Here is a 16,848-nt window from a genome sequence, read left to right as displayed (position 1 = left end):
CGCACCCGGGCAGAGCTGGCCGCGCCCTCCCTCCCAGTCCCCAGCCACCAGCGCCTCCCTGTCCCCACTGCTGCCAGCAGAGGTGTGGCCGCCACCCCTCCTCCTCCCCTCTGCCACACTGTCTCTCTGCAAGTCAAGCCGAATTTAATAATCTAGAGTGTACTGTTTAAAGCCAAATGTGCGGTGACTTCATTTAACCCCAAAGCTCAAATGTTTACTTTGCTTTAAACCAAATCAGTGCCAATTCTTCGGCATATTTGCGTTTAGGTAACCCAGCAGTGCCACGAACCCTGTTCTATTGTTCCAGACATTAGGGGACTGTGAAGAAGGCGCCCCCCCATTATTTTATTTGATTTAAAGTGCATTTTCCAATGATAGTTGACGTTCAGTATCGCTTTGTCTTAGGGTCAGGTGCACAGCCCAATGGTTAGACCTCCGTACGGGTTACAAAGTGTGCCCTGTAATAAAGGGCACTTTTTCATGAATGAAAAAGGACTTTGTAGGTCTTCCTGTCTTTCAGATTTCCAGCACAGCCCGGGTGCCGCAGTTAACCCCTTGTGCACGTCAGCCACAGCTCTCAAAGTTCAACCCAGCATTCTCTTCGGCACGTGCCCTAGTTTGCACTCCAGTGACAGAAATGCCACAGATTGAGGGGCTTGACCAGCAGACACTTACTGTCTCTGGTCTGCAGGCTGCAAGGCCGAGATGAGGCCCCGGAGGAGTGGGTTCTGAGACGCAGTCTTCTCCCCAGTCCTCACTGGTGGGAGGGGCAAGGCCGCTCTCGAGGCCTCTCTGGGAAGGGCACTAACCCCATTCATGGGGGCTCTGTCCTCACCACCTAATCTCCGCCTAAGGGCCCCGCCTCCTAACCCAATCACGCTGGGGATTAGGTTCTCACACGTGAGCTCCAGAGACACAACCTTCAGCCTGTGGCTCCGCCTAGAACAGCGAGAACCACAGCACCTGCCTGCCAGGGTCGCGCAGGGTTAGATTGGCCGTGAGACCCAACAGTGCCTCTCGCTGGGTCGAGTCAGGTGTGTGTTGCTGTGATTGTCACTGAGACTTGTTATCCCCACTAGCTCTCAGACTCCTTCAGACCACAAAAGGAACACTCTGTCTTATCTCACGGTGACACCGAGTTAGAGTCCTTGATGCGTAATAAAGGCTCGGCCAGTGTTGGAATGAAGGTGGAATCATGCGTGAACACTGATTCCCCAAAATGTTGCCTGAGAGAAGACATCGTTCATTAAAGGAGCCCATCCTGGTGTCAAGGTCAAGGCCTCCCTTCTCTGTCTCACCGTCTGTTACGATCATGTAGAGGCCGAATGTTTCTCAGAGTTACAGCTGAGCCGTTATTTGTGGCCATTACAGCCAGTGCCTCACGGGCACAGATGCTGTTTTTAAAAGTTGTAACAATTCAGGTTTTCACACCCAGTGTTATGGCCAATGAAACCAGAAGAGTTAGCTATTCCAAAGAACCCTGGTGAATCTTTTGTAGTCCAAGAATTCTATAGTCAAGTGAATTAGTAACACCTGAATGCATCAGTTTTAGCAATTCAAACTTTTTTATTTCATTTTTTTAAATAGTAAGAACATCTGTGATTTTTCTATATAGTGCCAGCAGGTGGTAGGCTTGGGGTGGGAAGAAATAGCATCCCCCCTCTTGCCTCATCTTGGGGAGCTGCTGGTTTGCAGAGTGTGGTTGGCTGGGAATGCATCTCACCTCCAGTTCCTGCCCGAGCCAGATCTCTCTGAAGTGTGTGTGTCTGTTTCATTAGAAACACCAGTGTGTGTTATTGGACATTGGTGTAATAATTCACTATGAAGAAGGCACAGGCATTAATGTCGGAGGCTTATCAAAGTCAGCTTAAGTTATAGCAGTCAGTTAAAAGCCGTAACTTTCTTATTACTGTATTTTTTTGACTTGGATCTAAGACCTCAATCTCTTTGTTTACTCTGTGCGCCTCTCCAGGCTACGGAGCACGGTTCCCTGTTCTCTCCTCCCGTGGGCGGGTTTGCAAACACTCGGTTCTGTGGGCGAATGCATCTCACTGAGCCCATTGTCTCTGCCCCCGTGATTGATTATGAAAGGTTACTATTTAACCAACGGGCGCCTGCAACCCAGACAAACAGAGGGGGTGCAGCACATCTGTCGAGGCCGCTTAGTGCCCACAGAGACCGGAAGATGGAGCACGGAAAGCTATTTGCTTCCACGCTTCAGTCAAAGAATTGGTTTCTGCCGCTGGAGCGTCAGAGCATATCTTTATTTTTGAATTTTTAAATAACGTTTTAAGCTTAACACTTACTCGAGAGGGGTAGCAGACCATGAATTGGGGTCTGTTTTATTGAAGAAAGAAAATGAAAGTTTATCCTGAAGAGCTGTATGTTAGAGGCTCCGTTCGAGTGGCTGCAAATAGGTAGCTGTGCTCGAGAATGAATGTGGTGTGCGCACTCACAGGGACCCTGAGATCTACTCGGGGCGTTGGAGAGACACTCTGTTACAATTACATTAACGCAGTGCAGACATTTATAAGGCCGCGCGTAGCGTTTCTCTTCTCACTGGAGAGACACATCTGCGTCTGAATCAGGAGAACTGTGCAGCCCAGGGGGGATTTTCATGGGAATGGCCAGGGGCGGTGCAAGGAGTTACCGTCTGGGTTCCCTATTTCCTTGAGGTCCGCATGCAATGTAACATTTAACAAACAAGCTCCTACGAGCCCTGTCGGGTGTGGGAGGTGTTTGACCCAGCGCCCAGGTCTGCTCCGTCCGCCGGGAAGGAGAGAAGCTCTTCTGTGGGGGCGTGGGGACTTGGGGGCTTGGGGACCCACTGACTGGCAGTGGGGCTGGGGCTGAGGCTGGGGTGGAGTGGGCTGGGGGGCTCAGGATGCTCACGTGAAGAGGCAATGAATGACCGGCCTTAGGATGCCTGGAGCAAGCCTGTCCAGTCACCTGCCGGATATCAACCGCCAGCCCCGCCCCAGTCAGTGACCCCTGGTTCACCGGCACCCGGGGAAGGCGCGGAGGTGGAGGGAGGGTGGGGCGGTGGGGGGATTCTGGGCCCTTCCCTGCTCTCCCGGCCTCTGCTCGGGCTCCCTCTGCAGACGTAGGCTGGAGGCTGACACCTGCTGATCCAAGCTGGCCCACAGGTGTGTTTTATTTGGCCGCGTGGTATCAGTATGGAAAGATGTCACCCAAAATGGCAAATTCCAAACGCAGAGAGATTTCCCGTGAAAATCCAAATGGAAGACGGGCCACGTTGCTAAGGAGCACCTGCCTTTATTTCTCTCCTGCGGACCTTGAACTGAGTGGTTTATGGCCTTGGCCGACTCTAGACTGTGGTATAACCTTGGACGAGGGTCTGTCCCTCACTCCCGCCTCCGTCCATTTCCAAGTCTATAATCAGTGCTGGCAACAGACTTCTACCAGTAAAAACAGGGAAAAAAAGCCCAAGAAAGTGTGTTCATCATAACCCTGATGTATAGAGGTTTTTATTGTTTAATGTATGTACCCTGTGTTCGTGGAAAGTGCTTATATTTTCTCTCAATTTTCCTTTATTGCTGGGACAAGTAATGCTCATTTGCATTTCCAGGGCTGAGTGGCCCGGAGACGAGCTGGAGACAAAGTTTGCCGGAGACAAACTTGTTTCAAGCAAAGTACCTCCACTTAGAGTTCTGAAGAATTTTTATAGTCCAGATAAAAACTTGTCCGGAGTGGATCGAACTCATAAATACCCTTTTGAGCATCGACGCCGTTGTTAATTGGAGCCGAGTCACTTCGCCTCCCTGGGTGCCCGGTCTGTCTTGGACCCACAGGGCACCCACAGGACGGAAGCAGCTTTGTCTGTAAGGGGGTCCTAAGTGGTATAAGAATCACGAAATCTTTTTCTTCTCTTTCCACACGTCACTGTCACTCCGCCAGCGAGTTGAGAACGGCGACTTCAACTGGATTGTCCCCGGGAAATTTTTAGCATTCAGTGGACCACATTCAAAAAGCAAGATTGAAAATGGTAGGTTTTCCTTTCTTTTCTTTGACCCCCCCCCAAATTTATCACACTTCATTTTCAATGTCTTTCTTTCCTCAGAAAATTCAAAGAATATTCACAAGTTGAAAATCGGAATGATAGTAATCGGTGTGTTCAATATTGTACTTTAGTGAGTGGAGGTGAGATCACTGTGTTAGAAGTAGCCAATTTTTAGGCTGTCTAGAACAGGACTCCCTCTTTACCTGGCCCAGGTGTCACAGAAGAATCTGAGAATCTAGTCAGACCTCATAAGAAGATGACCGAGTTCCTGTGGCGGTTCTGATTTGTCAGGGGGTTGGGGGCGTGGAGTGCTGAGCATCAGAGTGTTCTTTGGGGAACACCATGTTGAATAATGATGATGAGGGCGACAACCGTAGTCCTTTACTGAGCACATACTACGTTCTAGATGCTAGCTCACGAAAGCATTGTCTCATTCAGCGCGCGCACAACCTCCAGGAGGAGTGGGTACTGTTATCTTCATTTCCTGCAGGAGGAAATTCTGGGTGGGAATTTGCCCGAGGTCACTGGCAGTCACTCCGTTACTTATTTGCTGTCCGTGTGTGGCTGGGACGTTCCTCTTCAGGGAAAGAAAGACAAACAAAAATAATAATAATAAACCTCTCGAAATGAAATGATCAGCTAGTTGAGTTTTCCCTTTAGTACGTAGTGTCTACTTTCTTTTTTCATCTGCTAACATTCCCTAGAAGAAATGAGAGTCTCCAAAGGTTGAAGAGTAATTTAGGGGAGAAGTACATAAAATTTACGAAGTCACCTGTGAACATGACAGCCCCTTCCCTTCGCTCTCCGTCTGCTCGGAGACCTGGACCGCCTGTCTGTCCTGCGAGGGGACAGGACTTGAAACCTGGTCTAGATTTAGTCTTACTTTATCGTTATTATAAGTGTTTATTCTAAAATCTACTTTCGTCACACGTTGTTATTCACACATTTAGATTTGACCATTTCTTGGCGTTTCCACACACGTGCCCATCATTTCATACCCGTGACATCACGCAACGGAGAAACTCTGCCTGGGACAGTTTCCCTGTGGGGACGGGACCCCGGAGGGTTCAGCCCACGGGCCTCCAGGAGGCCAGAACCACACCCTTTGGAGGGGTTCGCTCACCAGCCTCCTCTGCCCCAGACGTTGATGCGCGGACGCCTGTTCTGCGAGGTTGTTAGGAATAACAGGCTGAGTGCCTGACAAACTGCTCTCTGACCGGTGGCCTCTCGAGGCAGCGCCGATGAGCCTGCCCTTGGCCTTGTGTGCGAAAGGGTCTGACTCAGCCCAGAACACCTGTGCAGGCCTGTGGTTTGGTGGCGCCTCTGTTTGGCATTTACCGGTGAAGCGGAAGGAAATTTGTCACTTAGGATTCACGTGTCTTATGAAATTAGAGAGGAGATGAGGTATCATTTAAAAAATCATTTAAAATATTTTTACAGAGATACTCCTTGCTTATTTTTTTTAGAGGAAGCAAGTGCAGGAGAACCAATAAAAAGAGCATAGAAATGACTTCTGATTCTACCCAGGTTTTTCTAGGGTTACTAGTTAGTGGTGGGATTATTTGGGGATTTTAATTTTCCTTCCATGTGCTTCTCTTTATTTTTTACCTGTGCACATTTTCTCTCTCTCAATGAACACACACAGATCCTTATAAAAATATTCCTTTTTTTTACAAGCGTGGAATCACGATGTAATTATGGTCTTTTAGTATCTTTTTTCACGTAACATGCACAGATGTCTTCCCGTGGGCAGGAAATGTGCGCCTTCGTTATACGTTTCCATGGCTGCCTTCTCTGTCATTCAGTGACTATCAGTCAATCGACCAATCAATCGTTTTTGGACGAGGACTAACTTTTTAAAAGCTTGTGGTGGGCAGACACGTTCATGCATCTTTTTTGAAGCTCTATTTTCTTCTCTAAAGTCGTGAAAGTAGACTCACTAGCTAAAAGGATACAAACGTTTTGTGTGCTCATTCTCAATTGTCAGAAATCTTTCAGACATTCTTTTTGGTCCCGAATTGCGAGGTAGGGGTATAATCACAGCCACCGTTTGCTTCCACGGCAGGGATGAAGCCCAGCCTTTTGTGCACTGCCTACTCCACAGTCGGAACCTCCTCCGGAGCAGGCGGGACCTACTTTAGGGGGAGCATTGCAGGCTCAGGGGGCCGGCCTGACTGGGGGGTCCCACAGCTGGATAGCAGCTGCATGTGGATTCAAACACAGGTCTATCCGAGTCCAAATTCCAGGTTGTTGTAAATTTTATTACGGAGGAAGAACATGTCCACGATAGGAAATGTAAGCAGGGTAGTTAGAAAGTCACCTGTGATATATAAAATGCTGCTCTGCACACACCTCCCCCACGCATTTATTCTGCCCTCTCACTGGGAGAGGGAGAGAAAGGCCCAGCAGAGCTGCTTTCCTCGGGTTTGTCCTTTTTACGTCTGGGACGACTGCACTAAAGCTGCCATTGCTAAAGTGTCGCCCTGTTACCGGAATGCTCTTCTTTAAAAAAAATTTTTTCTTTTAAAAAATTTATTTAATTATTGTTCAAGTACAGTTTTCTGTCTTTTACTCCCAGCCCACCCCCCAGTGCTCCCCTTTCCACCCCCCTTAGCTGTTGTCCATGTGTCCTTTATACTAGTTCCTGTAATGGAATGCCCTTTTTAACACCTGGCAGTCACTAGATGCTTCATCCTGCTTTTTGTAAAGGGCTTCCCCTTTTAGACATCCTTTTTGAACTTAATGTTGTGATGGAATTAATAAACTCGATCCAGTTACAGTGAAATCTTGCCACTTTTTTTGTTGTTTTTCCGCATTGAGAAACCCTGGTTTCCTTGGGAGGCTGACAGTCATGTTGGGGGTTTGATAGTGGAGAAGGTGGGTCATCAGGGAGTTCACACTCGGAGAGCTGTTGCCAGGACGCAGCCGAGGCAGGCAGGCAGGACACACTGCGAGAGGCTTGTGTGTGTGTTGTATCGACAGACAGTCGCTTTTGACCACGGGCAAGAGGAGAGCCCCGCTGGGTTTTGGTTAAACATATTTTGGATTTCAAGTTTTCTAAAAAAAAAACCACCCCAAATAACCCCCACAGGACTCTCAGGTGCAATGTCCTTCCTATCTTGATTTAAAAGGAAAGGAAAAGGAAAGGAAAATGAGAGAGAAAGAGAAAACAGCACAGAGAAAGACAGCTGGAGGTGGGGAATCCCGACATTTGAGGCCAGCCTGCTCTTCCTGTGGGAGACCCCTTCCCCCGTGGGCAGAGCCTGGGCAGGTGGAGGCCAGGCTCCTCTCCCGCCCATCCCGCCCCGTGAACTGGCATGAGCCCTGCACCCTCTCTGAGCTCTGGTTTCCTCCCCTATCGAAGGGCGGAGCAGAGTGCACCTGGCGGGCATTAGTGCGGGTTGGTGGTGTTGTGTAAAGTGCTTTGCACGCTGTCTGGCCCATCAGAGGTGCTCATCCGGTAGCAGGTATTCTGACGACATTTTTACCATGAATGAGCCCGATATTTCATTTGCTCCATTTGCCTGCCTCTCTTGCAGGGGGATGAGTCCTCCCACTGCTGTTTGTTCCGATTCCTGACCTCGAAGGGGCTGGGAGGAGATGGGTTTTTAAAGGGCCCTCTGCTGTGGGATTTTGTTTCGGGGCTTGGTTGGCGTCTGGCCCTGCCGGTGCTTTTTACTGAGGTCAGGGCACCACCTAGTGGCGGGACGGAGAAGGGCTGGGCGAGCGCCCCGTCAGCCACAGGGCCCAGTGCACGGACAACCCCCGCAAACAACTGTTCCAAATCCCTAGGATATTGGCATTGTTTTTGGCTGTAACTCAGTTGAAGCACTTTTGGGGGTCTTGAAGAAACCTGCTCACCAACGCTATTCATGTGATGTCCCCAGTTTTTTCGGAGACCTAGCGGTTAGCCCCCGGTGGCTGTTCCTGAAATCAGCCCCAGCCCAGGCCCTGGACTCTGGGCTCCAGGCTCCAAAGGGGTCCTGCCTCTCCCAGCAGCAGAGTGCGCGCCTGGGCCAGCTCCCTCTCTGGGCACCCGCACCGGTGAATGCAGGGTTGAGAGTCTGGTGCATAGTAAGTGCTCAGTAAACGCTAGGTGGCGTTATTATCATTATTGCTCTTATCTCAGAGTCCTGCTGCCATACTTGGTAACTGCTCAGTGTGCAGTTATTGTTAAAAGAACAATAATTTGGGCAACGAACCAACTAGGAGTGCAGATGGGATTTTTCCAAGTTGAAAAGCATTCGTTTTCCCTGTTTCTATGCGTCAGTGTTTCTAATGCGGAAGATTGTGAACACGCTCTATCACCCGTGTGCCTGAAGTGGAAATCGTGGATCTGGCCTGTGGGTTAGCCAGCCCTGCCTTCCAGTTCCACCGTGTTCGTGGCATGACCTTGGCCGAGTGTACCCTTCTCGGACTCTCAGTTGCAGGCAGAACCAGCTCAGGGAAATGAAGTCCAGGAGGCACTGGTTGGAGTCAGGCTGGGGAGTCGCAGCCTCCAGGCGACAGTTGGAGAACGAGGCTTAGACTATGAGCAGCACCGAAGGGAGACAGTGGGCCAGTGGGGTCTGGGCAGGGATGAAACTGCCCTGTTTCGACAGAGGGGCTTCGGCGGGGGGCAGCTGTTCCCTAGAAGGTCAAAGAGCCAGAGGGCAGCACTGAAGAAACCAGAATATTCTGGAGGAAAGAGCTACTACTGCCTTTCAGGCCAGGGGACAGAGAGGGGGGTGGGGTCACCAGGAGGCGGGAGCTCGGAGGAGGAGCCAGGCTGGTGCCAGGGTCCTGGAGGGCCTGCCCCGGGGTGGAGGCCTGCATTTGGGGGCCGAGGAGCGGAGGGCACGAGGCTGGGCTGCAGGCTGGCGCCGGGGAAGCCGAGCTGCCCTCAGCTCCATGCAGGCCGGACCACTGTGCTCGTCCCCTCCCCTGGCTCTGGCCTCCAGTCACCTTTGGGTGCCTCCCGGTTGCAGAACTGACAGGAAGTCAGCTCAGAGCAAGTTGTGAGAGAGCGGGCTTGCTGCTGAGACAGAGGAAGAAGTGGCCGCTTGTGCAGGGTTGGAGGCGGCAGGAAATGTCCCCACGGTCCCCTCGACCAGCCGTGTGTGGAGTCCAGTATAACGGACGGGCTCTGAGTGAGGGCGTCTCACCTGGTGCGCCTGCCGAGAGCCAGTAATGGGGTTCAGCGGCGCTGAGCAAGGTGCTGGGAGCCCAGGCCCCTCACCCCTGGGGCTGCTGGGTGAGGCCTGCCAAGCCCCCAGGGGTCCCCTCAGTTGACTGTAGCTCCCCGGGAACACTCACGTGAGGCCAGATACACTCAAAATAGTGGGGGGTTTAGAGGCTGAACGCCTGACCTCCCACCAAAAGAAAATGTCTACGAAAGCATCACTCAACCTCTTTGAGTTTCTGAATCTGCTAAGTGGACTGAACTGTTCTTGACAGGTCGGTGTGAGAATTAAGAGTGTAAACGAGAGTGTAATCGTGGCTGGCACAGGACAGGAGCTTAATTCTCAGTCTCTTTGGTGGGGGGCTGCTCTGCCGACTGAGGCTGTCCGGCCGGCAGAGGGGCCTCAACTGCCTTTGAGAGGCTTCTGTCACTGAAGTGCCCCAGTAAAGGCCAGCTCCAGGCACGCTTGCTCAGGACTTGGCAGGCGGTGCTCCTGGGACTGAGACTGGCCATTGGAAGGGAGCTGTCTGCAGCGCTCAGGGAAGGGTTTCTCCACTTCCTCGGACTGCTGCTTGGAGGCTGGGGCCTCTGGCCGTGTCCTGAGCTGCGCTGTCCCCCAGGGTGCTGCCGCATGTTATAAGTGTTACCACAGGTGTGGGTGTCCCCAGGTGCCCTGCTGAGCTGACCGCAGGTCCTTCTCCCCCTAGGTTACCCTCTGCATGCCCCCGAAGCCTATTTCCCTTACTTCAAAAAGCACAACGTGACCGCCATCGTGCGGCTGAACAAAAAGATTTACGAGGCCAAGCGCTTCACGGACGCCGGCTTTGAGCACTACGACCTCTTCTTCATTGACGGCAGCACGCCCAGCGACCACATCGTGCGGCGGTTCCTGAACATCTGCGAGAACACGGAGGGGGCCATCGCCGTCCACTGCAAAGGTGCGTGCCAGCCGGGGGTCCCTGGGAGGGGACGGACCAGCGAGTCACGTCCAGCAAAACCAGCTGGTGTCTTAGAGGAAAAAAGAGATCTTTTTTGGTTTCAGAAAAGTGGGACACACACCTGTTGAAATAATCCCTTTCCAAGAAAAGGGTCGCTTGGATGTGGCCTGTCTGGGGTCAGGGTCACTGACGCCGAGCCCTGCAGGAGAGGGGGACAGTGTCTGGTGGAGGGGCGTGGGGTTGTTGCCTCCTTGTTCTCTTTTCCTTCGGATTTGGCCGTCTCCTTTCCGCCCTCCTCCACCCGCCCGATAGTTAATGCTCTCGTTTCCTGACCGGCAGCCCTGTGGGTCCACCCCCCTCTGCTCCCCAGTTTCCCTGCTGGTCTTTGGCCTCGTGGAGCGGCTTCCTTGCCTATTCCCAGGGGACAGCAGCATCTTGGGACCACCGGCCAGTTTGCTTGTGTCTTTGAATGAACTGCAAGACTTGGTTTTGTAAAGGAATCTCTGATCTCAAGAGGTGGACACTATAGAAGGCATAAGGTTGTCAGAGATGCAAGTAAAAATGCGGTTTTAAACAAGGAGTCCTTTTTGGTGTGGCTCAGACAGGGCACAGGACGTACCTTCATGGTGTTTTCTCTGGCAGCCTCGTGTGAGCGGACCTCTGGTCCAAGCCTTAGCTGCGGAGGAGGCTAGGTCACTGCTGGGAGACTCCCCCGTGTGGTGGGAGGCCTTTTACAGGGGTCTTTGATTTCAAAGAGAAGAGGAAGGAATCCCTTTGGCCTCCCTGGCGTGCGCTCCCCTCATGCAGCTTTTCAGAGTGCCTCTGGGTGGTGCTGTTCGTGCGTCTGTGGAGTTTTCTGCTTCTTGATCCAATAGGTGTTGGGGATCCTACTGTTCTGTGCACGTGCCAGGTGCCGCTGTAACTGACTTATTCAGACGAGCTCAGCTTGGGTTCTGACAGTAATTAAAACACCATTTTATAGGCCCCTGTTTCTATGTTTAAGATTTGAGTAGGTGGAGGAGGTACTTTGCCGAACATGTGAGAGCGAGGGAAAGCTGCATTTGCCTGAGGCCCAGGGAAGTGAGCTGTGCGTGGCCCGGATTTCGGGGGGGCTCCTGGGGTGGGGCTCTTCACCCTGACGCAGCCCCCTCCCTGTGTCTGAGCAGGATGGGGCCCTGGCTCGGGACTCCCCACACCTCCTAGGTGGGTGTGTTTGTCACTCATTGCAGATTGCTGTTTCCAGTTCTGAGTAGGTCACAGCCGGGGGCTGGCGAGCAGGCTTGCCCCCGGGGCAGTCCGTTTGCACCCCAACTTTGCCTTTCTGTCTCACTTTGGGAAGGATGGCCCAGGCCCAAGAAAAAGCCTGCCTTTCACGTATTTCAAATATCAGTGGAATTTGAGAGCTAATGGGAACACAGCTACTGCCAGCATGTGAGGAGATACTCACATGCTCTCTTTCAAAGTTTATTTTTGTGTCATGAAAGTCAGTATTTTTCCTGGGATCAGTTTGGCCTGATTTCTGAGTCGGTTCGTTTTGCAATGACCACGTCCTGTGTTTTATCTGTGTGTCATGTCTCTGGTCGACAAGTTCAAGGGGGAAGAAATGCGAAGCTTTTCTTAAAGCTCAGCACCTCTCCCCCCGTGGCCTTCCTCACTCACAAATGGTGGGAAAACAAAGTTTCTGGGGCTAAACATCCTCGTTACAGGTCTTCCTCTCCATTATACCCTGAATTGGTGCATTGACACTTCATTTTTAAATTCTTTATGTAAAACCAGAGCCTTGTTGTTTGTCCCTTTTTAGCATTAAAGCTATTTCCGTGTTGATATGTTGCAGTCTCGACGTGGCTTCTTTTTGGGTATGGGACTTCTGTGCAGGTGGTTCTCAGCGTGGTCATCCCATAATTTAGTTGTGATTTTCATGTGGTCGGGGGCGCTGGCGAGCACAGCATAGACTTACTCCTCCATCTTGACTGGAAGTCCCAAACTCAGACCCTTCAGCACTGAGTCCAGTTCTTGCATGGGAAGGTCACATTTACCTGTGGAGACATCTTTTTGAGTGCACTTCATTCGCTGGCTCCTGTGCACACACTTAGGATTCTTTTATAAGGAGCATACCTTTGGTTTAATTACAGCTGTATTACTTTTAATAGAGTAGTTGTCTGCTATAGGCTCGTTAATTATTTTGACACTTGCCCTAATTAAGTCAGCTTAATTTTCTGGGAATTCAAACAGCCTGGAGCATTTTAATCGCCCTACAAGGAGGGGGCAGAGGGAGTCTTATTGCATGTCAAATGCACTTTGATGTCTGTCAGGAAGAGAGCGGCTGTGTCCTGTCTCGACATAAAGTACTACGTAGAGTCAGACAAGAAACGGATCCGCTGGGAATGGGTGAGGGGTATGACAATTCAGCGTCTCCAGCCCACCTTCTGGTTAATAAAACAGATGGCTATGGACTCTTGAAATTTTCTAGCACAAATAATCTTAAGAAGCGGCAACACCGTGATGTTCTGGTGTGCAGTTGTTGGCGTTCGACAGGGATTTCAGAGAGTGCCGGGAACGGTGAGGCAGCCGGCGTTGACCGAGGCATAAACAGAAACCGTTCCCACCTCTTGTCCTGCTGTGCCAAGGAGACCGTGGATGATGAATGTTCTAACAAACTTGTTCAAGGTTTTTATGACAACTTCGTGGAACATTCCCGTTCTGCTCGATTGTGATTAGAGCGCAAAGTACGTTCTTTTTATAGATGAAATTATAGACTCTTTTTGAAGAGGGGAAGCAACCTGAGTTTCAGAGAAATTTGAACATTGCTGTGCCGCTTTTTCTTTTCATTGTGAGTGTGTGTGATGAGGAGCCTGAGAGGGACCCTAAAGGCCCCCCCACAGGGAGGGGCGCATGGGAGCAACTGCCGCCCCCACAAAGGCCACCTGAGGGGCCCTGGACACCGGCCGAGCCCTGGACTCTGCCCCAGGACCCTGCCCGGCTGTGTCTGGCCACCAGGGTCACCTGCGGCCCCTGCAGATGCCCGGGCAGTGGACCCTCTAGAGGAACAAAGACGGGATTCTCACGACTCTTACGTTGAAAGGGGAGCCCCGCTGAGGCTGAGGTCACACCTGACTCTTTTCCAAGCACGTAGGTGTTGGATCGGAGGCAAAAGGTGCTTCACAGGCAAACAGGCCGCCTGCCCCCTAAAGCCCTCATTTAATAAAACAGGGGGAGGAGCAGAATGTTCGACCGGGAGGGGCTCACAGGAGGGGCCCGTGGGTGGTGGTCTGCATGTCCACCTGTCCCCCTCTCTTGCAGCTGGCCTTGGGAGGACGGGCACCTTGATAGCCTGCTACGTCATGAAGCACTACAGGTTCACGCACGCCGAGATCATCTCCTGGATCCGGATCTGCCGCCCGGGCTCTATCATCGGGCCCCAGCAGCACTTCTTGGAAGAGTAAGTCTGTCGCCACCACCCCCTGCCCACCCCCGCTCCCCACATCAGGTCCCACCCAGGTTCCTGGTCACCCCTGCCTCAGTTTCCCTGGGCCGTGTCAGCACCTCCTGAGGAGTCTTCTCCACGGACAGCTCAGGCATTCTCACCCCGCCCTGTCTCTCCCTTCACTGGGGGACAGCCACCTCCTCCAACCTTGTCCCTGCCGTCTCCCCTGTGTGGCGTGGCCACAGCGCAGTTTTCTGATGACGTCGTCCCACTGGTCCCTTTCAATCTTCCGTTTGCATGTCTGAGAGCAGAATGGAGAACAAAAGGAAGCCCGGCTGAGGCCCATCGGTGACTTCGGGGAGGTTGTCGCCCTCCCGAAAGCTAACTGGGCCGCTCCGTGGCCGCCGCTGAGGAGGCGTCCAGGAAGGGAAGGAGGGCTGGCTCCGTCCGGCCTGCCCGTGCTCAGGGGAAAGCTTCGAAATCGCGCCTCCCTTCCTGCACTCAGGCGCTAGCTTTCTGTCAAACCCCGGTGCACGGAGGGGCAGGTAAAGCCCGCATGGGCACAACCCTTCCCGATCCCCCTCAAAACGTCTCAGGAGTCACCATCAATCTGTGCGTAAAACAAGGAGGTGAAATCAGCACCAGCCGGTCTAGGTCCAGCTCTAAGTTGCTGTCGGAGTGATCTCTGGTACTGAAATTTCACTTTGCTCTCTCAGTGCTGGAGTGGCTTTGTTTGGGATAGCAGCCTTTTCCATATAATTCATTCCTTTCCCTTTAAATCCTTTTATGTCCGTGAGAAACACACCCTCGTAAATTTCACGGAAAGATGCTGTAAGGGAGCGATTCGCGCCAGAAACGGTGCCGGGGCTCCGAGCCGGCTGAGGAATCACTGTGGTTACCAGTCCCCGAGGGGTAACCGATCAGCACAGGAGGGTGGAGACATGTTCACTTACATTGTAGTCTAAACGAGTGAGGCAGGACGGCACTGAATGCACAGGAAAGCAGTACCCAAGAACAGGAGCCGCAGGAAGACGAAGTTCCTGGGTTATTGGCTTCTGAGATACAAGTAAAATAATTGCATTATTTAAGGGTTTCACCCTTGATTGGGTTCTCTGCCCGCGGTTTCCACTATTTTACACGCGTGTCCTGGCCTATGAGCCAGGGGCTCATTGTCCATTCTCCTGCTGCAGTTGAATAAAGAGCCTTGGGAGGAGAAAACAAAACTGTCCGTAAGCTTGGCTCTCTAAGCATCTATTAAAATTGTTGTTTGGAAGAGTTTGCATTTGTTGGGTTCCCACCGAGGACTCACCAGGCACTTGGCGCTCTGCTGAGAACACCGCCGGTCAAGTTCACCCAGCTTCTCTCGGGGCATCCGGCACCCCAGCCCTCCGGGTTCACACCTGCACGACCCTCCTCCTCCTCCTCCTCCTCCTCACCCCCTCGCATCTCCTCTCCCTGCCACAGCGCCAAACAGTAGCCAAGAAAGTAGGTTGGGAGGCAAAGACGCCCTGAGTTGTAAAGGAAGGTGTTTTCCGTGTGTAGACACGTAAGCAGAAACATTTGGGATATTTCCTCAGGTGTGAATCCAACCTGTAGCGCCAGGTGTTTGTCTGTGAAAGCCGAGGTGCAGGGACGTCTCCGTGTGCAGGTGAAGTGTTGAAGTCAGTGGTGACCGGCCCCCGGGCAGGCCTTCTGCAGGCAGGCTGTGTGTCTGAGGCAGGACCTCATGGGCGGGTGGGATGAAGGGTCAGCAGCAGGTTGTGAGCCGAGGGGTGTTGTGATCTGACTGTCAGATGTGCACACACACGCACTTTTTTTTAAATAAGAATTTTGAGCTAATGGTAGATTTACAGGTGGTTGTAAGGAACAATAGAAAGGTTCCTGTGTACCTCTTCCCTCCTTTCCCCTAAGGCAAACATCTAGCAAAACTACAGTGTAACATCAAAGGCAGGGCCCTGACCAGAGATACGATGTTTCTGTCACCCCAGGAAGCCCTCCAATCGCCTTCTGCCTTTTTATAGCCACACCCCCTTCCTGCCTTTACTCCTCTTCCACTCCCGAGGGCGGCCGATCTGTTTTCCCTTCATAGATTTTTGTCATTTCGAGAGTGCTATGTGTTTATGTACATGGAGTCCGAGAGTCTAGAACCTCTCGGCCCGGTTCCTGTCACTGGTCCGCCTTTGTGTTGGCTCTGCACCTACGCGTGGAACCATCAGCTGTGGCAGGCGCTACTAAAGAGCGTTCTAGAACAGGCACGCTGGTCCACGTTCCCATCCTCAGTGTGGGCGAGTTCCAGTTTTTCACGGACTCACCAACACCTGAGAGCGTTGGTCTTTTAAAGTCAAGCCTCGGTTTTGTTTGGAGTGGAGCTCTACCCCGGAGCCCGTGTTGGACTTCCGACCCCAAAGCTGTGCGAAAGTGACGTGTCCTGCCCAGCTGCTCAGTGTGTGGGACCTTGTCACAGCAGCTCTGGGCAGGTGGGGGACCAGTCCGTCTGGTAGACATCGTGCCTCTGAGTGGAGAGCCAGCAGATAGTCCAGTTGGAGCTACAGGTCCTCGTGGGGACGTGGGCGTTCTGCGCTGCTCTGGCTCATTGGACCCCTACCGTGGAGTCGTGGGAGTGGGGGCACCTGCGATCCCCGTGGTATTTAAGGCAGACGGGGCTGCAGCAGTCAGTCACGTGGATTCGGGGGCAGAGGACGAGCCAGAGAGGCTAAAAGAGAGAACACTGGACTGTCCCCCAAAGCGGGCAGGGACTTGTCCAAGGGCCAGAAGTCAGACTGAGCAGTTGGAGGTGGGCATCAGGGACATTGCAGATCAGTCCCAGGCTGTGAAGACCTGCTAATGGTGGACGAAGAGCTGCGTCAGCGGTGACGCGGAGGCGCGAACAGGTGCCACGTTCTTCGAGTGTTTGGTGATGGGTTTCCATCCGTCAGACGCGGCCGCAGAGTGAGGGGGAGTGTCCCAGGTGGACGGTTGGCGCTCGTAGGGACTGTCAATTCCGACCCCGTGACTTCGGGAAGGCTGCCTGTCACATCCTGCTGGTCCTCGAACCCCAGAACAGCGTTGTCTGGTGTCTGCGCCTGGAAGACACCTTCCCCCGCAAGCTCGCCAGCAGTCAGAGGTGCTCATTCGCGTCCTAGTGAGTTGGTGAGTTTGGGTCGTCGACAGAACACCGCCTCTCCTTGGGACTGTCTGAAATTTCGTGTTGAACGTTTTTCCTGGGCTATAAAGAAAGCTGTTTGCAAAACAAACATCGAGCGTTTTTTAAAATTCTACCTAAAGCTGATGTTCTTAAGCTACC

At 52.4% G+C, this 16,848-nt stretch overlaps 1 protein-coding gene across 3 annotated transcripts in view; it reads left to right on the top strand.

Annotated features, from left to right (window-relative positions):
- CDC14A (cell division cycle 14A) overlaps nt 1-16,848 on the top strand; it is a 101,756-nt gene that overhangs the window by 61,434 nt on the left and 23,474 nt on the right. For all 3 annotated transcript variants that reach the window (XM_037152957.2, XM_037152958.2, XM_037152956.2), the window contains exons 8-10: nt 3,919-4,006; nt 9,890-10,120; nt 13,421-13,559. In XM_037152957.2, the coding sequence (XP_037008852.2) occupies nt 3,919-4,006; nt 9,890-10,120; nt 13,421-13,559 (458 nt within the window). The remainder of the gene's footprint in view (nt 1-3,918; nt 4,007-9,889; nt 10,121-13,420; nt 13,560-16,848) is intronic.

This window comes from Artibeus jamaicensis, unplaced genomic scaffold, assembly GCF_021234435.1.
Source record: "Artibeus jamaicensis isolate MK-2021 breed Jamaican fruit bat unplaced genomic scaffold, CSHL_Jam_final scaffold_1689, whole genome shotgun sequence".
NCBI classification, from domain to species: Eukaryota; Metazoa; Chordata; class Mammalia; order Chiroptera; family Phyllostomidae; genus Artibeus; species Artibeus jamaicensis.
This window is presented reverse-complemented; position numbering and strand designations above follow the sequence as displayed.